Here is a 21,244-nt window from a genome sequence, read left to right as displayed (position 1 = left end):
CCTCGAAAAACCAAAAACCAAACCAAAGCAAAACAACAAAAATATAAAAGAAATAAAAAGCACAAAGTGTTAATACCAGGTGTGGTGGCACACGCCGCCTTTAATCCCAGCACTTGGGAGGCAGAGGTAGGAGGATGGCTGTGAGTTCGAGGCCACCCTGAGACTACATAGTGAATTCCCGGTCAGCCTGGGCTAGAGCGAGATCCTACCTCGAAAATCAAACAACAACAAAGAAGGTGTTAAAACAGTTGAAAAACAACGCAGCTGCTCTGTAATTCGAGTCTTGAATAAATTCGGTCAGACCACACTATTTTTCCGCTCATTTTGCCAAGAAACGCGCCCTCAAGTTTGTCCCTCGTAGCTCTCCGTCCGCCGCCCGGCTGTTCCGCTGGTGCAGGTCTCCCGGCTCGTGAGAGTGCGCGATGGCGTTCCAGTGTCAGCGCGACAGCTACCTGCGGGAGGTGAGACCTGCTGGGCCAAGGGTGCCAAGGCTGCCGGCACGCCGGGACAGTCTGGGGTCGCGGGTGCCGCGGGGAGGGAGGACGAACGTGCGCTCCCGTCGCGGTGTGGGGACGGCAGGGCTCGGCGCTCATTCTCGCATGTTCTGCCGCAGATCACCACCGCCGTGGTCTCCTGCCGCCCCGCCGAGCTGCAGACCGAAGGGAGCAACGGCAAGAAAGAGGTGCTCAGTGGCTTCCACGTGGTGCTGGAAGACACGGTGCTTTTCCCCGAGGGCGGGGGCCAGGTACCTTACTCCTTCACACGCAGGGAGAAAATGCTTTGACCAAAGCCTTGTCAGTTAGCCGCAGTGAATTCAGGTGGACGCTAACTATTAATTCATTAATTATTCTCTCACCAAATGCTTGTGTAGGTGTGACACGTGTGCAGCGTTATTCCAGACTAAAGATAAAGGGCAGTGTCTCTGCATGCATGGGGTGTTTACTGGAGGCTATCCCTTAGGCCACGTGTTCATGTAAATGAAAAAAAAAAAAGAAAACTGGGAGATCTGGGGAGATTGCTCAGTGGTTAAACACACTTGCTTGCAAAGCCTGCTAACCAGGCTTTGATTCCCCAGTACCCACATAATGCCAGATTCAAAAAGTGGTGCAACTAAGTATCTGGTGTTCGTTTGCAGTGGCTCGAGGCTCTGGTGCACCCACCCTCACACATGCAAATAAATAAAATATTTCGAAAAATAAAGCTGGGTAACAGAAGAAAGTGAAGGCATGCTCTCTTCGGTTGAGGGCAGGTTATTCAGTGCAGTTCTCTGTGAAGGGGGGTGCTGAGCCACTGCACTTGTCCTAGTGGTACTGAGACAGGCAATATTCCAGACAATAGCGAGGCAAAGACCCTGAGATAAGAATTAGCATAGAGTGACAGAGACTGAAAAAGGTGGTACCGTACCCCAGGCAGTTCAGGTGAGGTAGATGGCTGCCTTACAGTACCACAACAGAATAGACTTTTCACCGCTCTGAGGGGGCAGGTACTACTAGGCAGGGTGGGTTCCCTGAGGAGATGGCCCAGTCCTTAAAATGCTGAGCAAGCCTGAAGACCTTGAGTTATAGTCCCCAACACTTCATAAAAGCAAGGTCTGGTGGCCTATGTCTGTGGTGTGCATCTGTAATTCAAGCACTGGAGAGGCAGAGATCCCTAGGGCTTACTGACTAGCTAGGTGACATCTAGGTTCAGGGAGAGACTGTCTCAAAAACTTTGGTAGATTCCCTTTTAAAAGCACTCAGTGGGCCTTTTGCTAACGACCCATTGAGCTGCCAAAAAGGGGCAGAATAAAAATACTGCTTTTGGGTGAAGTGGCAGCATGTGCTGTTTTGCTTCAATTGGTGGTGTGACAAGCTACAAAGCAGACAAACAAACAAACAAACAAAACCCAAAAGAGGGGGCTAGGGAAATGGGTTAATGGTTAAGGCGTTTGACTGAGAAGCGTAAGGACCCTGGTTCGATTCCCCAGGACCTACGTAAGCCAGATGCACAAAGGGCACATGCGTCTGGAGTTTGTTTGCAGTGGCTAAAGACCCTAGTGTGCCCATTGTCTCTGTCTATTTTCCTCCTCTTCTCCTCTCTCAAATAAGTAACTAAATAAAATATTTAAAAAAAACTAACATGGAGAGTGATTTTGAAGCAGACACCTGACGTTGACCTCTTACCTGTATCCATGTGCACCCAGACATGTGTGAACACACATACACACATGCATATCACATACATATCCAAAAAAAAAAATTAAGGGAAAAAAAAGTATAGAGTAGACATGAGGGAAAAAAAATGGAAGAAGATAGTCACACCACAGGTGTGTTTTCTACAGGGAAAGTGGCATCAATCAGGACAGTAAGGCCTGAAAGAATCTGAGAAACCTGCTTAACTGTACCTGTCCAATGTAGTTGTAGTTGTAGCTTGTGCATGTTGGTGACAGGTGAGAGAGAACTTTGGAAAGGTAATTGGGGTCACTTCAGAAGCCCTTGAAGGACATATTAAGTATATGGACTTCATTCAGCAAACCGGTACCTACAGAGGGTCTCATTGTAGACATCATTTCCTTCAGTAAGTCTTCCCTGATTTCCCAAGACAATTAGGTTTCTGTTCTTTAAGTTTCCATAGCATCATGTGTGTTTTGTACACATAAATTATTTCCCTTGTACTGAGTTGGTACCTTGACTTGTAAGCAGCTGGCACTTAACGCCTTTCTAAATGGATTTATGAATATTGTTGAGTATAATTCTAGTAGCAGTACAGAGGATGGAGTGATCAGAGGTAGGAGCATTCAGAGATTACTTAAAATAATCTAGGGCTGGGGACATGGCTCAGTGGTTAAAGGCGCTGGCTTGCAAAGCCTGCATTCAGTTCCCAAGCTGCTAGATACAAAAAGTGGCACAAGTGAAGCCAGGTGTGGTGGGGCGTGCTTTTAATCCCATCACTCAGGAGGCAGAGGTAGGAGGATTGATAGGAATTTGAGACCACCCTGAGACTATATAGTGAATTCCAGGTTATCCTGGGCTAGAGCGAGACCTTACCTCAAAAAACAAAAAACAAAACAAAACAAAAAAAAGTGGCGCAAATATCTGATGTTTATTTGTAGAGGCAAGAGACCCTAGTGCTACACACCTACACATAAGTGCAAATAAATAAAAGCTAGCCAGATGTGGTGGCACACACCTTTAATTCCAGCACTCGGGGGAGGCAGAGTTAGGAGGATTACTGTGAGTTTGAGGCCAGCCTTAAAGTACAGAGTGAGTTCCAGATCAGCTTGGGCTAGAGTGAGACCCTACCTCAAAAAAAATAAATAAGAGGGCTGGAGATATGGCTTAGTGATTAAGGCTCTTGCCTGCAATTCCCCAGGACCCACATAGGCCAGATGCACAAGGCACATGTGTCTGGAGTTTGTCTGCAGAGGCTTGATGCCCTAGCATGCCATTCTCTATCTCTCTTTCCTTGCCTCTTTCCCCATCAAATAAATAAAAAATAAATAAATAAATAAATAAATAAAAGATAATCTAGGGGCTGGAGAGATTGCTTAGTGGTTAAGGTGTTTGCCTGTAAAGCCTGAGGACCCAGGTTCAATTCCCCAGTACCCATACAAGTCAGATGCACAAGGTGGCACATGTATCTGGAGTTCTTGCAGTGGCTAGACACCCTGGTATGCCCATTATTTCTCTTCTTCCCTCTCTCAAATAAATGAATAAAATAAAATAATTTTTTTTTTTAGGGCTGGAGAGATGGCTTAGCAGCTAAGGAGCTTGCCTGTGAAACCTAAAGATCCAGGTTTGATTATCCAGATCCCATGTAAGCCAGATGCACATGGTGGCACATGTGTTTGGAGTTCGTTTGCAGTGGCTAGGGGCCCTGGCGCTCCTATTCTCACACCACACACTCTCTCCCCCTCCTCCCCCTCCTCTCTGTCTCAAATAAATAAAAATAAATCAGAAAAAAAAATTAAAAAATTTAAAAAAGATAATTTAAAGTGATAACAGTGAGGATTAAGGTTCTTTGGGTTTCTTTCTTTTCTTTTTCTTTTTTTTAATTTTCTGAGGTAGGGTCTTGCTCTAGTGCAGACTGACCTAGAATTCACTGTGTAGTCTCAGGGTGGCCTTGAACCCATGGCAGTCCTCCTACCTTTGCCTTCAGAGTGTTGGCACTGAAGGTATGCACCACTCCACCTGACTTTTTTTTTTGAGGTAGGGTCTCACTCTAGCCCAGGCTGACAAGGAATTCACTATGTAATCTCAAGGTGGCCTCACACTCATGGCGATCCTCCTACCTCTGCCTCCCAAGTGCTGAGATTAAAGGTATACACCACACTCAGCGTTCATTGCTGTTCTTTTTATAATGATATTTCTTTAATTTTTTTATTTGAGAGAGAGAGAGAGAGAGAGAGAGAGAAAATAGGCACACCAGGGCCTTAGCCATTAAAATTGAACTCTAGATACTTGCACCACCTAGTGAGCATGCGTGACCTTGCACTTGCCTCACCTTTGTGTATATGGCTTAACGTAGGATCTGGAGAGTTAAACATGGGTCCTTAGGCTTGCAGACAATTGCCTTAACTGCTAAGCCATCTTTCCAGCCCTCTTTGCTTTTCTTTTAATCTCTTTGTTTTAATTCTGCTTTTCTGTCCAGAAGAACAAAATATATACCTGTTCACAGAAAAGATGATAGAATAGAATCCTGTCATGGAATAAAATGGGCCACTTTGGCATTGCCTTCTCTTCCCTTAGGGAGCAGCCCAGATTCTGGGTCTGTGTTGCAGTCCGGTTTGCATTGCTGGTAGAAATCACCCAACCAAGAGCAGCTTCTGGGAAAAAGAGATTTATTTTGGCTTACAGGCTCGATGGGAAGCTCCACGATGGCAGGGGAAAACGATGGCATGAGCAGAGGGTGGACATCACCCCCTGGCCAACATAAGGTGGACCACAGCAACAGAAGGGTATGCCAAACACTGGCATGGGGAAACTGGCTATAAAGCCCATAAGCCCGCCCCCAACAATACACTCCCTCCAGGAGGCATTAATTCCCAAATATCCATCAGCTGGGAACCTAGCATTCAGAACACCTAAGTTTATGGGGGACACCTGAATCAAACCACCACAGTCTGTCTCTCTCAGGCTTCCCCTAGAGAGTCTCTGTATATAGGAAGTAGGTAGGTGAGCACTGCCTGTCTTGCTTTTTTTTTTTTTTTTTTTTTTTTTTGGTTTTTCGAGGTAGGGTCTCACTCTAGCTTAGGCTGACCTGGAATTCAGTATGTAGTCTCAGGGTGCCCTTTGAACTCATGGTGATCCTCCTACCTACCTCTGCCTCCCGAGTGCTGGGATTAAAGGTGTGTGCCACCTCACCCGACAAACTAGTCAATTTACTTCTTTCCCCCAGCCTGATGACCGTGGTACTATCAATGACATTTCTGTGCTGAGAGTGACCCGCCGCGGGGCTCAGGCGGATCATTTCACACAGACCCCTCTGGCCCCTGGAAGCCAGGTGCAGGTCCGGGTGGACTGGGAGCGGAGGTTTGACCATATGCAGCAACATTCAGGTAAGGGCTGTAAGTGAGGACATACAGGGGAATGCCATCATGATTGAGATGGGGATTAGATTCTCTGGAACATAACTTATTAGGTGGGGTAGACATTCAGAATCAGCTTTGATAAAAACAGCATGAATAATTATAGTTTTGGAATAGATGCTGGGTTTTTTGTTTGTTTTGTTTTGTTTGGTTTTGAGGTAGAGTCTCACTCTAGCCCAGGCTGACCTGGAATTCACTGTGTAGTCTCAGGGTGGCAGTTCTACCTCTGCCTCCTGAGTGCTAGAACTAAAGGTGCATGCTGCCACACTTGGCTTTCTCTCTTTCTTTTTCTTTTCTTTTCTTTTTTTTTTTGAGACAGGGTCTCTCTTGTTTTTGTCTGTGAATGTTAGTTTGCCTCATGAATTTGGGATTCTCCTGACTGCCTCCCATTGTTTGAGATGTGTTGGGGTTACAGACATTCTGTTGTGCCTGGCTTTATGTGGGTTCTAGAGATCCGAACTCCATTTGTCAAGTGTGCACGGCAAGCATTTTTAACCACTGATCCAATTCTCCAGGCCCCTCTCTTCACATCTTGCTCTGTGCATCCTGGCCACACTGGCTTTCTTGATGTTGTTTGTACATTCTTATTTCCTCCTCAAGGATTTTAGCTATCTTTCTGTCTTCATAGTTAATTCTTTCAACTTTTCCTTGTCCCCTTCCTCACTGTCACCATCAACCAGGGATGCTACTGCATCTCTGATGTCAGGCCCTGTATTTTGTACGTGGTAGGTGCTCAGTCAGTACATGATTAAATGCCACAAATTACACCTGGAACACAAATCCTGCCTCTGATAGGCTTCTTCCATTGGCACATTATTGTTAATTAGCATTATAAAGTCTCCAGCAGGATGCTTGAGATGATTTTCAATGAATTATTTGTCTGGTGCCTCGCAGGTTTTCAGTAAAATCTCTGAGACTGTTGTTGTGGGGCATTTGCAGTACTTCTCAGTGTTTCCTGTCATCTCTGTGTAGGACAGCATCTCATCACAGCAGTTGCTGACAATCTGTTTGGGCTAAAGACGACGTCATGGTGAGTGGGAGGCACAGAGTGTGGTAAATCTTCAACTGCTCGTTCTGTCGTCAGTAATAGGTAGGGAGTAGAAAGAAAAGAAAGGATAGTGGGGAGGTAGGAGGCTTGCTGTGAGTTCCAAACCAGACTGAGGCTAATTTTAGGTCAGCTTGGGTTAGAGGGAAACCCTACCTTGAAAATCAAAACAAAACAAAAACATGAGCGATAGCTCATCTTTTCCCGGCAGGGAGTTAGGGAGACTCCGGAGTGTGATTGAGCTGGACAACCCCTCTGTGACTGCAGAGCAAGTTGCTGCCATTGAGCAGAGTGTCAATGAGAAAATCAGAGATCGGGTGCCTGTGTGTGTTCGAGAACTGAGCCTGGATGACCCCGAGGTGGAGCAGGTGAGGGGAGGGCCGGGGGCCGGCTTCTGTAGAAGGACACACAAGGGGGTCTTCATCAAAATTCAGACAGCCTTTCTCCTGCCCCTTTATTCCAGGTGAGGGCCCGGGGTTTGCCAGATGACCATGCTGGGCCCATTCGAGTTGTTACCATCGAGGGTGTTGATGCCAACATGTGCTGTGGGACCCATGTGAGCAATCTGAGTGACCTGCAGGTAGGTGTGGAAAGGCTGTGTAGTGTGTAAGGTTCAGGAGTGACCATGAAGACCACTCTGAGGCAAAGATGGAAGTTTTTATTGGGGGGTGGGACATGAGCTGCCAGGACTGACTCAAGAGCGGAACAGTCAGCTTGGGGTTACAGATAATGGGCTTTATAGGCTCTTCAGTTAGAGGAAGGTGAGGAAGGGAAGGATGTCTTTGTTGGGGCAGTAAATCTCTGTTCTTTACATTAGCCATAGAGTGAGACCAGAAGTGACCCAGTGAGAGATAAGGGGGCAGTAGTAAATCTAGACCTGGAGCCTTGATAGGCAAGGGAGGGATAATGGATGGACAGTTTCTTGAGGGATGTGGATGATTCACTTCGCCCTCCTGCTGCAACCCTGTCTTGTCCTGACCTAACAGAGGGGGTGATAGAGAGGGTGTGTGGGAGCAGGGCTGGGAGAGGAAGCTGGGGACAACTAAGAAGTCCTACGTGCTCTCTTCCTCTGTTGCTTCCGAGCTGGGGAGGAAGTCCAGTCTCTCCCGCCCTCAGGTCACAGGAGCCGCTGTGGTTGATGTGTGTGTTGCTCTCTTTTTGTAGGTCATTAAGATTCTGGGCACTGAGAAGGGGAAGAAGAACAAAACCAATCTGGTGTTTCTGGCTGGGAACCGGGTGCTGAAGTGGATGGAGAGGAGTCATGGGACTGAGAAAGCACTCACCGCCCTGCTGAAGTACGCCCCCCTTAGTTGCCCCTGTGCCCAACCTTGGATCCTGGGGTCTCAGCTTGCCTACCTGTAGGGTGGCAGAATGATGTTTTCTCTAGAGAGTAAGACGTTGTCATAAGCAAAGTGCTTTGGACAGTAAGACAGACCCATGTAAAATAGTTTGTTCCTTTTACCCTCTGTCCCAGCTGCCTGAGAGCCTCTTCAGAATGTCCCCGTGTTGAGGAAGGCACCCCAGCAAGGAGGGTATCACTGACCTATGTCCCCAACACTGGAAGCACCTGGGCCGTTGGGCCAGTCTCCACTGACCCTTGTCTTGCAGGTGTGGAGCAGAGGATCACGTGGAGGCTGTGAAGAAGCTCCAGAACTGCACCAAGCTCCTGCAGAAGGTGACTGACTTGGGGGGGGTGGTGGCGCTCGCTCTTCTGGCATGCTGTCCCTTGCCCGAGCTGACGTGATGCGTGGTTGGCTCTACAGGGTAGTGAGGGGAGAGCGGGTGGAGGGAAGATGGTGCTCTCTGTTATCCTTCTACCTGCCTGCTGAGTTATCACATGTTTCAGAACAACCTGAACCTGCTCAGAGACCTGGCTGTGCACCTTGCCCACAGCCTCAGGAACAGCCCAGACTGGGGAGCTGTGGTCCTTCTCCACAGGTGAGACATTAGAAGGTGGAGACAAGGCCGTGGAAGATGAGTGAGTGGGTTGAGGTCTTAGCTCCCTCCTGAGGGCAGTGCCCAAGGGGAAGTGCGATGCTATGGGGTGTACTAGGCTTCATAGGCCCTAGGAAATGTTATCAAGAGTTCCTTGAGTTTGATAGCAACATCTTCCCTGTAACATTGTAACTTTATTAGCACTTTCACTCCCTTCCCCCACCACTTAACAGACCCCCCCTCTTATGCTGCTAAATCCTCTGAAAGGGAGACAGAAACAAAGTGCTTGCTTCTAAACTGCTGTTGAAAAGGGTAACTTCTCCCTGCTAAGGGTTCTGGGCCTTTCTGTCACTCATTAGTCTGTGCTTTAGTTTCACAGTAGCTCTCTAACCTGGATCTCATGTCTGTGTCCTGTCTTGTAGGAAGGAGGGTGATTCTGAGTTCATGAACATCATTGCCAATGAGGTTGGGTCAGAGGTAAGAAAAAAATGAGCTTCTCCATTCTGTCCTGCGTAGAGATCTCGGGAGGTATAAATGAGGGGCATTTGCTTCACTGAAGTCCTTCTACATAAAGAGGAGGTGAATAGAAGTTCATGCATTGCTATTTCCTGAGCACCAGTGATGACCCAGGCTGTGGTGTAGGTATTAATAGAGTTCTGCTCTTGATTTTTGGAGCTGAGGATCAGCTTCCCAGCTCCTTTTGTTTTTTAAGATTTGTTTTTATATATTTACTTATTAGAGAGAGAGATAGAGAGTGAGTGAGAATGGGCGTACCAAGGCCTCCAGCCACTACAAACAAACTCCAGATGCGTGCGCCACCATGTGCATCTCGTTTACGTAGGACTTGAAGAGTCGAACCTGGGTCCTTAGGCATGTGCCTTAACCAGTAAGCCATCTCTCCAGCCCCCCTTTTGTCAGTTTCAATCAAGTTCTTGAAGGCCACACAGGTTTGTGTGTGCTAATGACGGACACAGTCTGAGAAACGTATGGGTTGGTGAGATCCTTTGATGTCTGTCCCATCCATTTGCTTCTGCCTTTGGCTTCATTTGCCCTCCCCTATCCTGCTAATAGCTCAGGGGATTTTCAAGTCTCTTTCAGTTATTCCAAACCCTTAGAATGTCTCTTGTGGATCAAGCACTATGCCTCTTTGTTTTTAAACTCTCTGTATAAAGCACTGAATTTCTTTTTATTTATTGTTTGTTTCAAGGTAGGGTTTCACTTTTGACCTTGAACACACTCTGTAGTCCCAGGCTGGCCTCGAACTCACGGTGATCCTCCTACCTCTGCCTCCTGACTGCTGGGATTAAAGGTGTGAGCCATCACACTTAGCCTTGCACTGATTTTCAAGGAGTTCATAATTTAGCCTGGGAGATAAATGTGAATATCAGCATTTAAAACTTGGAGTGAGGCCTGTAGAGGTAGCTCAGTAGTTAAAGGCACTCGCTTACAAAGTCTGACAGCTTGTGTTCAGTTCCTCAGTACTCACGTAAAACCAGATGCACAAATGTCATGTGTCTGGAGTTTGTAGTGGCAAGAGGCCCTGGCATGCCCATTTTCACTCACTCTCTATCTCTCTCCTATAAAAGAAAAGCCGGGCATGGTGGCACAAGCCTTTAATCCTAGCACTTGGGAGGCCAAGATCGGAGGACCGCTGTGAGTTCGAGGCCAGCCTGAGACTACATTGTGAATTCCAGGACAGTCGGGACTAGAGTGAGACCCTACCTCAAAAACAAACAAACATACATAACACAAAAAAGTAAAAATAAATAAAAATTTAAAAAAAAGTTGGAGTGATATATGCCAAAGGCTGAAGACTGCATTACTAGAGGGGTGAGAGGCTTCAAGGAGGGGCTGGAAGATTGTCTGGAGGTCATCAGACAGAGGGAGCAGAGTGACCAGTAGTACGAACCAGCATGGTGGCTTAGGTAATGGCAGCACAGGATGTTTGGGAAAGAATGGCCAGAAGGAGACCGTGAAAGGCATGGTCAGCAGCCTCTTGCCTCCTTAATGTTGAACCCAAGTTCCTGGTCATTCTCAATAAAGTGGGCTGGAGAGATGCTTCAGTGGTCAGAGATGCATGCTTGCAAAGCCTGACTACCATCTAAAACCATATGCATAAAGTGGCACATTCACATTCGTTGGGAGTTCATTTGTAGTAGCAAGAGGTCCTGGCATGCCCATTCTCTCTCTTTCTCTCTCTCCTTGCAAATAAATAAAATGTTAAAGAAAATGTTTGGTGGGCTCAGCGCACCAGGGTGGAGGGGCTTTGTCAGTTATCAGCAACATCACCTGTGGTTTGGGGGCAATACCTGTTCTTTTTTTAAAATGTATTTTATTTATTTATTTATTTAAGACAGAGAAATGCAGAGAGAAAAAAAAATGGGCATGCCAGGGCCTCCAGCCACTAGAAACAAACTCCAGATGCATGTATCCCCTTGTGCATCTGGCTTACCTGTGTCTTGGAAAATTGAACCAGGATCCTTTGGCTTTGCAGGCAAATGCCTTAATCGCTAAGCAATCTCTCTAGCCCCAGTACCTCTTATTTTTATTTTATTTGTGTTAGAGAGGGTGGGGGGAGGGAGAGAAAATTGGTGCATCAGGCCTCAGCCACTGAATTTGAACTCAGGACGCTTTTTCCACCTAGTGGGCATGTGCAACCTTGCACTTGCCTTACCTTTATGCATCTGGCTATGTGGAATCTGAAGAATCAAACATGGGTCCTTAGGTTTCACAAGCAAGCGCCTTAACTGCTAAGCCATCTCTCCAGTCCAGTATCTGTTCTTGAAACAGGAGGATATGGAATTTAGTGGGCCTCACACATGCTTATTTCTTTGTCTTACATTCTAGGAGACCCTCCTGTTCTTAACTGTGGGAGATGAAAAAGGTGCTGGACTCTTCTTACTGGCAGGGCCAGCTGAAGCTGTGGAGACCCTGGGGCCCAGGTAATGCTATGTGGACTTGTGCATGTGGGAGAGCCTGTGTGCTCCTAACTTACTGATGCAGCCCTGTATTGGTTAACAGGGCCATCATATCTGTGACCTTCCTGACTCATGTAGGTTTGTGTGGGTGGGCTGAGCAGATGTGTTCCTGCGGGGCTCCTTCCTGGTCAGGTGGGTAGTGCCGAGGGAAGAACCAGGCCTGCTGGTTCCAACCTAGGGGTTGAGGAGGATGATGAGCGCTGGACGACTCAGACCTCTCCTGGCCGTCGGAGAAAAACCACACTGAGTTGGGAGTCTTTTCGATGCAGGAACTCACAGAAAAAACTCGCTTTATTACTCTGAGCAGTTGCCTATATCATGTTGGGGAGGAAGGCGGGGATTTTAGGATGGGGCAGAGGTAAGGGCCAATAGTAAACTGTAACTACTGAAATGGCAATTACAATTACCACGCAGAAGTGGCAGGCCAGAAGCCATTAGGTGTCTTGCTGAGTCCTAGCTGGCCAGAGACAGGTCGCCAAACTTTATCTAGGCTCAGGAAGTTCCACTAGGCCTCACACCTGGGCCTTTCAGAGCCCAACATGTTCCTACCTCCAGCATTCCTAATTTGACGGATGATGGACCTCACATCATGCCTTTGAGGGCTTACATTTAAAGTGGCAGGAGACTCAAACCTAGAGCTTTTGGCTCTAAAACCTGGGTGTGTGTTTTCCTTTTGGAATTGTAGATCCATAGAACCAGGTATGGTGATACATGCCTCTAATCCAAGCACTTGGAAGGCTGAGGCAGGAAGATTGCCATTTTGAAGCTAATAAGCGCTACAGAAAGACCCTGCCTCAGGGCTAGAGGGATGGCTTAATAGTTAAGGCACTAGCATGCAAAGCTAAAGGACCCAGGTTCAATGCCCCAGAACCCACATAAGCCAGATGCACAAGGTGGTGCATGTTTATGGAGTTTGTTTGCAGTGGCTAAAGGCCCTAATGTGCCTATTCTATCTGCCTCTTTTTTTTTCCTCTCTCTCAAATAAAAGTAAAATATAAAAAATTTAAAAATGGGCTGGGGAAATGGTTTAGCAGTTAAGGCGTTTGCCTTGGAAACCTAAGGACCTAGGTTTGATTCCCCAGGACCCATGTAAGCCAGATATACAAGAGTCACATGTGTTTGGAGTTCGTTTGTAGTGGCTAGAGGCCCTGGTGCACCCATTCTCTCTTTGTCTCAAATAAATAAAATATTTTAAAAATTAATTAATTAAATAAAGAAAGATCCTGTCTGAAAAAAAAATCCAGAAAAAGAAATTTATATTCATTAATGATTCATGCTACATGGTACAGCTATTGGGTTATCAGTAGGTAAATTAAACAGGTTCATTTATATGTATATATATGTACATGTTCATTTTTTGGCATGGGATTGAATCCAAGCCTCACACTTGCTGGGTAAGCACTGTACCGCTCAGCCATAGTCCATCCTTAAAGTTCTTAAGATTTCAGCAAGGAGAGGCACAATCTTTTGGGGGAAAAACTTTGGATTTCAAGACTAAACTAAAAGGCCAGGTGTGGTGGTGCACACCTTTAATCCCAGCACTCAGGAGGCAGAGGTAGGAGAATCACCGTGAGTTTGAGGCCATCCTGAGACTACATAGTGAATTCCAGGTCAGCCTGAGCCAGAGTGAGACCCTACCTCGAAAACCCCCCCCCAAAAAAAAAAGTAATCCCAGTTTTAAGAAGGGCTAGGCAGAAGGATCACGAAGCCAACCTGGGCTAGGTAGTGAGACTTTATCTCAAAAAGCAAAAAACAGGGCTGGAGAGAGGGCTTAGTGGTTAAGGTCCTAGTCTGCAAAGCCTAAGGACCCAGGTTTGATTGCCCAGAGCCCACATAGGCCAGATGTACAAGGTCACGCATGTGCACAAAGTGGTTCATGCATGTAGAGTTCCACTGCAGTGGTTAGAGGCCCTGGCCCACCAATTCTGTCTTTTTCATAAAAAAAAAAAAGCAAAAGCTGGGCACGGTGGCACATGTCTTTAATCTCAGCACTTGGGAGGCAGAGATAGGAGGATGGCTGTGAGTTCAAGGCCACCCTGAGAATACATAGTGAATTCCAGGTCAGCCTGGACTAGAGTGAAACCCTGCCTATGAAAGCAAGACAAAAAGACCAAATATGGTGGTTCATGCCTTTAATCCCAGCACTTGGGAGGGAGGATCCCTGTGAGTTAGAGGCCAGTGTGAGACTACTACATAGTGAATTCCAGGTTGGCCTGGGTAGAGCAAGACCCTACATTTTCACCATCTTTTTTTTTTAATTAAAAATAATTTTTTTTATTGGTTTATTTGAGAGTGCATGCACATGAGAGAATGGTTGTACTAGGGCCTCTAGTCACTATAGACGAACTGCAGATGCACGTATTACAATGTATATCTGGATTACATGGGTTCTGGGGAAATTGAACCTGGGTCCTTAGGTTTACAGGCAAGTGCCTCTAAGCCATCTCTCCAGCTCTGTTACCATCTTTTTATTGTCCTCATACTCTTCCTCTTCCTTCTTTTCCTTACTCTTTTCAGCCTTGGCAGCTTTTCTTGCTGGACTTGTTTTCCCTTTTTTATGGGCAGTGTTGTCTTGTTTCTCCTTCAGCTCAGCAGCCTTCTTTTCCTAAGGCTGTATGCATCTGCATCGTGGTTCCACATCTCTCCAGTTTCATTGTAGCCAAGATGTTCTCTGGTTTTTAGACGATATTCAGGACAGAACAAGAAGCCTCATGGATGTTTTAGATTCCTTCAGCTTTTTTTGTTTCCCCTTGAGGAGAGATTATAGTCTTTATTTCTCTTTTTAAAGCCTTATTGTCTTTGCCGTGTCTTCTGCTTCCATTTTATTTAGCAGACATGGTCTTCCACCTCTCTGAGCACTTCTTGGAAAACTGCAGGAGATGGACTATTGGGTACTTCTTGTGCTCCTCCCAGCAGGCTTGCAGGGAGAATGCGTATGATGGCCTTTGGCCTTTTAGCTTGGGATCTCCTTTGCCCAGCTTACTCTTCCTCACGGAGACATGGATCATCCCGGGCCCATCAGGTTCTCGTTTGCCCTGGTGCTGTCTGTGGAACTCATGGTGCTGCAGGTCTCTACACCTCTCTCTGTGTCTTTGAAACTATTTAAGTCAGTTTATTTGTTTCATCCTTTGGTAGATGAGAAAAATACGTTACAAAGTATACATAGTACAGTACACATTACTAAAAACACAGTCTACATTCCAGCCAGGACTGATACCACTCTTTTAATTTTTTTTTTTTTTTTAGGGTAGGGATTTACTCTAGCTCAGACTGACTAGAACTCAATATATAGCCACAGGTTGGTCTCAAACTCTCAAGAATCCTTCTACCTTAGGTTTTTTTTTTTTGAGGTAGGGTCTCACTATGGTCCAGGCTGACCTGGAATTAACTCTGTCATCTCAGGGTGGCCTTGAACTCACGGAAATCCTCCTACCTCTGCCTCCCAAGTGCTGGGATTAAAGGCGTGCGCCACCATGCCTGGCTACCTTAGTTTTTTTGATTGCTAGGATTATAGCTGTGAGCAACCAGACCCCAGCTTTATTTATTTATTTTTATTTTTTGTTTTTTTGAGGTAGGGTCTCACTCTAGCCCAGGCTGACCTGGAATTCACTCTGGAGTCTCAGGGTGGCCTTGAACTCACAGCAGTGCTCTTACCTCTACCTCCCGAGTACTAGGATTAAAGGCGTGCACCACCACGCCTGGTTTATACCCTAGCTTTAAATCACTCTTTTTTTTTTTTTTGTGGTAGTGGTTTTATTTATTTATTTATTTATTTTTGTTTTCTGGCTTTTTGAGGAAGAGTTTCACTGCAGCTCAGGCTGACCTGGGATTCACTATGGAGTCTCAGGGTGGCCTGGCACTCATGACAATCCTCCTACCTCTGCCTCCCGAGTGCTGGGATTAAAGGTGTGCACTTCCACATCCAGCTAAATCACTCTTTTTTTTTTTTTAAATTATTTTTTATTTATTTGAGAGACAGAGAAGCAGATAGAGAGAGAATAGGCATGCCAGGGCTCCTAGCCAGTGCAAACGAACTCCAGACACATGTGCCACCTTGTGCATCTGGCTTACTTGTGTACTGGGGAATCAAACCTGGGTCCTTAGGCTTTGCAGGCAAGTACTTTACCAGTTTAGCCATCTCTCCAGCCCTTAATCGCTCCTTAAAATTTTTTTTTCTTCTGTTTTTGATTTATTTTTGAGGTAGGGTCTCACTCTAGTGCAGGCTGACCTGGAATTCACTGTGTAGTCTCAGGGTGGCCTTGAACTCATAGCGATCCTCCTACCTTTGCCTCCCAAGTGCTGGGATTAAAGGCATGCACTATCATGCCCAACTTGTTTTTTTCCCTTTTATGAAGAGAGAATGAGAATGGACATATCAGGGCCCTGTTAGTCACTGCAAACAAACTCCAGATGCATGTGCCAATATGTGCATCTGGCTCTATGTGGGTACTGGCAAATCGAACCCAGGCAGTCAGGCTTTGCTAGCAAGTGCCTTTAAGCACTGAGCCATCTCTGCAGCTCCCCTCCCAATATTTTTTATTTATTTCTAAACAGAGAGAGATGAGAGAGGGCCTTTTGTTGCTGCAAACAAACTCCAGATACATGCACTTAACCCCTGAGCCATCTCTCCAGGTCTTTTTTTTTTTTTTTTTTTTTTAACATAGTTGTTTGTTTATTTGAAGAGAGAGAGAGGGAGATAGAATGGGCACACTGGGGCCTCGAGCTGCTGCATACAAGCCCCAAATGCATGTACCACCTTATACATCTGGCTTTATATGAGTACTGAGGAATCGAACCTGGGTTCTTTGGATTTGCTGTCAAGCGCCTTACCTGCTAAGCCACTTCTGCAGCCTTAAATCACTCACAGTACACATCCTTCTTCCCTCTCTTCCTCTCTCTTTCTCTTTCTTTCCAGTACTGGAGATTGAATTCATGGTTTTGCATATGCTAGCCAAGTATTCTACCACTGAACCATATCCCCAGCCCTTTATTTTCTTTGTGTGTGTGGACAAGTGCCGGTGGGCGAATGCTACGGCACCTGTGTGGAGGTTGGAGGACAACAGAGTATCTGTCCTCACCTTCTCCTTGTTGGGGGCAGGTCTATTATTCGCTGCTGTGAATGCCAAGCTGGCTGGCCTGTGAGTTTCCAGGATTCTCCTGTCTCTGCCCGTCCCATCTTATAGGAGGGCTGGGATTATAGATGCTTGCTGTTCCGTTCAGCTTTATGTGGCTTCTGGGGACCTGAACTCAGGGTGTCACGATTGCACAGGAAGTGCTTTACTCACTGAGCAATCTCCCTAGCACTGTTTTTCTTATTTATTTATTTATTTTGTATTTTCGAGGTAGGGTCTCACTCTAGCTCAGGCTGACCTGGAATTCACTATATTGTCTCAGGGTGGCCTCGAACTCATGGCGATCCTCCTACCTCTGCCTCTCAAGTACTGGGATTAAAGGCGTGCACCACCACACCTGGCTGTTTTCTTATTTTAAATGTGATCTGGGAATACATAACCTATCCTTTGCATTTAGAGTTTCCAACGCTCTTATTGGCTCTGTGGAATATGTGTTCATTGGAAACATTGAAGGAAAACTTAAGTATATATAGTTGAGATTCTGACAGGCAGCCATATGTCACCTGTAGACTGGTTTAGCTTAGACTCTGTCTTTTTATTTATTTGTTTATTTATTTTGAGGCAGGGCCTTGCTCTAGTCCACGCTAACCTGGAATTCACTCTGTAATCTCAGGTTGGCATCGAGCTCATGGCATTCCTTCTACCTCATCCTCCCAACTGCTGAAATTAAAGGCATGCACCACTATGCCCAGCTTTTAAAATTTACTATTTTTCTTTTCAAGGTAGGGTCTCACTGAGGTCCAGGCTTACCTGGAATCCACTATGTAGTCTCAGGGTGGCCTTGAACTCATGGCAATCTTTCTACCTCTGCCTTCCGAGTGCTGGGATTAAAGGTTTGTGCCACCATGCCCAACTTATTTTATTTTTGCTTATTTATTAGAGAGTGAGAGACAGAGATAAAGAGGAAGAATGCGTGTTCCAGGACCTCTAAATGCTGGAAACAAATTTTAGATGTATGAGCCGTCTTGTGTATCTGGCTTACATGGGTACTGGGGAACTGTACCTGGGTCCTTTGGTTTTGCAGGCAAGCACCTTAACTGCTACCATCTCTCCAGCCCTGTCTTTCTTTTTGAGACAGTGTTTTTCTATGTGCTGAGATTAAAGGTATTCATCAAGCCAGGCGTGGTGGCGCACACCTTTATTCCCAGCACTTGGGAGGCAGAGGTAGGAGGATCTCTGTGAGTTCAAGGCCACCCTGAGACTCCATAGTGAATTACAGGTCAGCGGGGCTAGAGTGAGACCCTACCTCGAAAAACAAAAACAAAATAAATAAATAAAAATAAAAATAAAAAAATAAATAAAAGTATTCATCGGGGCTGGAGATACATCCCTGCAAAGCCTAAAGACCCAGGTTCCATTCTCTAGGTCCCACATAAGCCAGATGTACAAGGTGGCACATGTGTCTGGAATTCGTTTGCAGTGGCTGGAAGCCCTGGCACACCCATTTCTCTCTCCCCTTCTGGCTCTAATAAAAACATAAAAGTTAAAAATAAATTTTTTTAAAAGGCATTCATTACCATGCCTATGCAGAGGTTATAAGCATATGCCACTAGGCCCAGCTTCTGTGCACTATTTCAAATGTTCAAGATTTGTTGCTTTTTTTTTTTTTTTTTTTTTTTCTTTTTAGAGAGAGCAAGAGAGAATTGACTTGTCAGGGCCTCAGCCATTGTTATAGAACGTCAGATGCTTACACCACCTACTGGGCATGTGCGACCTTGCACTTGCCTTATCTGTGCATCTGGCTAATGTGGCAGCTAGAGGGTAGAACATGGATCCTTAGGCTTTGCAGGCAAGTACCTTAACCGCTAAGCCATCTTGCCAGCCCTGTTGCTACATTTTAAAATTCAGAGATTATTACATTAAAAATATAGCTCTAGGTTTTCTCAAAAATAAGCCAAGTCAGATCTGGCCTACATAGTAGTGGCTAGAGAGCTGAATAGTGGTTGCCCGCCTCAGGCAGGACAGGCCTTTCTAGTTTGCCTACCTTTCTCTTACCTCCTGGCTGGCATCAGTGCTGATCCCATAGCAACCCCTTATCTTTAGTGTACATAACCTTACTTTCTGGAGATTACCACCATTAATTTAGTCTCCATTTGTAAATGTGTGTTTCTAGCCATTTTCTCTTTCAGTGAACATGGTATATGTATGGATCTATTTATTTTTTGTTTTTTCAATCTCCTGCCTTAGTCATTGTCTTTTATTTATTTATTTTACTTAAAAATTTTTTTAATTAACTTCCATGATTGTAAACAATATCCCATGGTAATGCCCTCCCTTCCCCCACTTTCCCCTTTGGAACTATCTCTTTCCCCTCTCATTATTCTTTTGTTTTGATGATATGATCTTTTCCTCTTATTATGATGTTCTTGTGTAGGTAGTATCAGGCCCTGTGAGGTCTTTTTCTTTTTTTTTTTTTCCAAGATAGGGTCTCGCTCTAGCCCAGGCTGACCTGGAATTCACTATATAGTCTCAGGCTGGCCTTAAACTCATGACAATACTTCTAATTCTGCCTCCTAGTGCTGGGATTAAAGGCGTGCGCCACCATGCCCTGCTCTTTTTAAAAAAAAATATATACTTACTTACTTATTTATTTATTTATTTATATGAAGGAGGAGAGAGAATGGTCGTGCCAGGGCTCCCAGCCACTGCAAATGAACTCCAGATGCATGCACCCTCTTGTGCATCTATCTGGCTTATGTGGGTCCTGGAGAATCGAACTGGGATCCTTTGGCTTTGCAGGCAAATGCCTTAACTGCTGAACTCTCTCTCCAGCCCCCCTCTTCCTATTTTTTATTTTTTTTATTTTTTGAGGTAGGATCTCACACTGGTCTAGGCTGACCTGGAATTAACTATGTAGTCTCAGGGTGGCCTCAAACTCTCGGCGATCCTCTTACCTCTGCCTCCGAAGTGCTGGGATTAAAGGCGCTTAACCACTAAGCCATCTCTCCAGTCCTTCTTTCTTTTTTTAATGAGAGAGAGAGAGAGAGAAAATTGGCATGCCAGAGCCTCCAGCCACTGTAATTGAACTTCAGATGCATGTGCAATGCACATGTGCAGCCTTGTATCCTGGTATTTGGAGAGTCAAACATAGCCACTAAGTCTTCTCTCCAGCCATAAAAAGGGATTTCTTGAAACCTCCTTCCTCTCCTTACCCCAGACTCCAGGAGGCACTCCTCGTAACTGCCCTTGTTTTTTTGTGGCTTTCCCTCAGAGACCGTCTCGCTGACTATATTTCCATTGTTCTCCAGGGTGGCTGAGGTCTTGGAAGGCAAAGGTGCGGGGAAGAAGGGCCGTTTCCAGGGCAAGGCCACCAAGATGAGCCGGAGGGCAGAAGTGCAGGCGCTCCTGCAGGATTATGTCAGCACGCAGAGCTCTGAGGAGTGAGCGCCCAGGGCACCTGTTCCTGTGACCACAGAAATCAATTGCACAATAAAATAATGTAACTCAAAATGATGGTGCTGCCGTTTATATGCATATGCATAATATGTACATAATATCCCAGTATGCTTGGAGATAGCATCTGTTATGAAGAAACAGTTATCTGGTTCTTATTTTGCATAACCTACATGAGTGGGCATATTAGATCGATGAAATGGGCTGATCTGAGTTCAGCTGAAATCTTTCTTCATGGAGCGATTTAAGTGCTTGTGGAAAGTACTAGTCAGTGTGCAGGCTTGACCTAGGGCTTAATCTCATCTAGATTTCCGTGTGTGTGTGTGTGTGTGTGTGTGTGTGTGTGTGTGTTTTTCCTTTGAGGTAGTGTCTCGCTGTAGCCCAGGCTGACCTGGAATCCACTGGGTAGTCTCAGGGTGGTGATCCTCCTACCTCTGCCTCTCAAGTGCTGGGATAAAACCAGTGTGCCACCACGCCCGGCTTGTTTGTTTTTGAGACAGGGTCTCATGCAACCCAGGCAGGCTTCAAACTCCTGATCCTACTGCCTCCCAAGTATAAGGGTTGCAGGCATGTGCCACCACACTCAGCTGGGAACAGCTTCCTTTTCTTTTGGTATTTTGAGATTGGGCCTTGCTCTAGCCCAGGAATTCACTTTGTAGTCTCAGGGTGGCCTCGAACTCATGGTGATCCTCCTACCACTGTCTCCCAAGTGCTGGGATTTAAGCCGTGAACCACCAGGCCTGGCCCTATTTTTGTTTTTTTGAGGTAGGGTGTTAGTCTAGTCCAGGCTGACCTGGAATTCACTATGTAGTCTCAGGTGGCCTTGAACTCATGGTAATCCTTCCTCTGCCTCCTGAGTGCTGGGATTAAAGACGTGTGTCACCACACTTGGCTCTTTTTATTTTTAACATTTTTTAATAAAGATATAAATAAGTTTTTAAAATAAATAGCATTTATCTTTTTTATTATTTTTTTTATTTTACTTATTTGAGAGCAAGCCATGGCCTCCCACAACTGCAAACAAATTCTAGATGTATGCACCACTTTGTGTGTCCTGCTTTGTGTGTCTGGACAATCAAACCCTGATTGGCAGGCTTTGGAAGCAAGTGCCTTTAATCACTGAGCTATCTCTCCAGCCCAGCTTTCTTCTTTCATTCTTTGTTTCTTTATTTGCAAATGTAAGGGAGAGAGCAAG

The 21,244-nt window shown here is 45.6% G+C and overlaps 1 protein-coding gene, 1 long non-coding RNA gene and 1 other non-coding gene across 3 annotated transcripts; 2 read left to right on the top strand and 1 right to left on the bottom strand.

The window, feature by feature from the left end:
- The first annotated feature begins 371 nt into the window (after nucleotides 1–371).
- On the top strand, nucleotides 372–20,106 carry LOC101598670 (alanyl-tRNA editing protein Aarsd1). Its single transcript, XM_045159829.1, has 12 exons — nucleotides 372–461; nucleotides 614–745; nucleotides 5,377–5,536; nucleotides 6,539–6,596; nucleotides 6,823–6,979; nucleotides 7,075–7,191; nucleotides 7,776–7,906; nucleotides 8,220–8,286; nucleotides 8,458–8,549; nucleotides 8,969–9,023; nucleotides 11,394–11,488; nucleotides 19,905–20,106. Exons 1-12 carry the CDS (start codon nucleotides 423–425, stop codon nucleotides 20,038–20,040), a joined length of 1,239 nt encoding a protein of 412 aa, XP_045015764.1. The 5' UTR covers nucleotides 372–422; the 3' UTR covers nucleotides 20,041–20,106.
- LOC123463861 lies at nucleotides 1,720–1,852 on the top strand. The gene has a single exon (XR_006639232.1). It is a non-coding gene; the product is annotated as a small nucleolar RNA SNORA21 (small nucleolar RNA).
- On the bottom strand, nucleotides 14,350–20,054 carry LOC123463602. The gene is made up of 2 exons (XR_006639018.1): nucleotides 19,809–20,054; nucleotides 14,350–14,650 (listed from the first exon to the last, which is right to left on the bottom strand). It is a non-coding gene; the product is annotated as an uncharacterized LOC123463602 (long non-coding RNA).
- Nucleotides 20,107–21,244: the final 1,138 nt, after the last annotated feature.

Source organism: Jaculus jaculus, chromosome 9, assembly GCF_020740685.1.
Source record: "Jaculus jaculus isolate mJacJac1 chromosome 9, mJacJac1.mat.Y.cur, whole genome shotgun sequence".
In the NCBI taxonomy this organism is placed as follows: domain Eukaryota; kingdom Metazoa; phylum Chordata; class Mammalia; order Rodentia; family Dipodidae; genus Jaculus; species Jaculus jaculus.
This window is presented reverse-complemented; position numbering and strand designations above follow the sequence as displayed.

Excerpts from the sequence above, each read along its gene's own strand:
- LOC101598670 (XM_045159829.1), top strand. The coding sequence starts at position 423 with ATGGCGTTCCAGTGTCAGCGCGACAGCTACCTGCGGGAG. Across the intron at positions 746-5,376 it reads TCCCCGAGGGCGGGGGCCAG|CCTGATGACCGTGGTACTAT; the intron begins GTACCTTACTCC and ends TCTTTCCCCCAG. Across the intron at positions 8,550-8,968 it reads GCTGTGGTCCTTCTCCACAG|GAAGGAGGGTGATTCTGAGT; the intron begins GTGAGACATTAG and ends CCTGTCTTGTAG.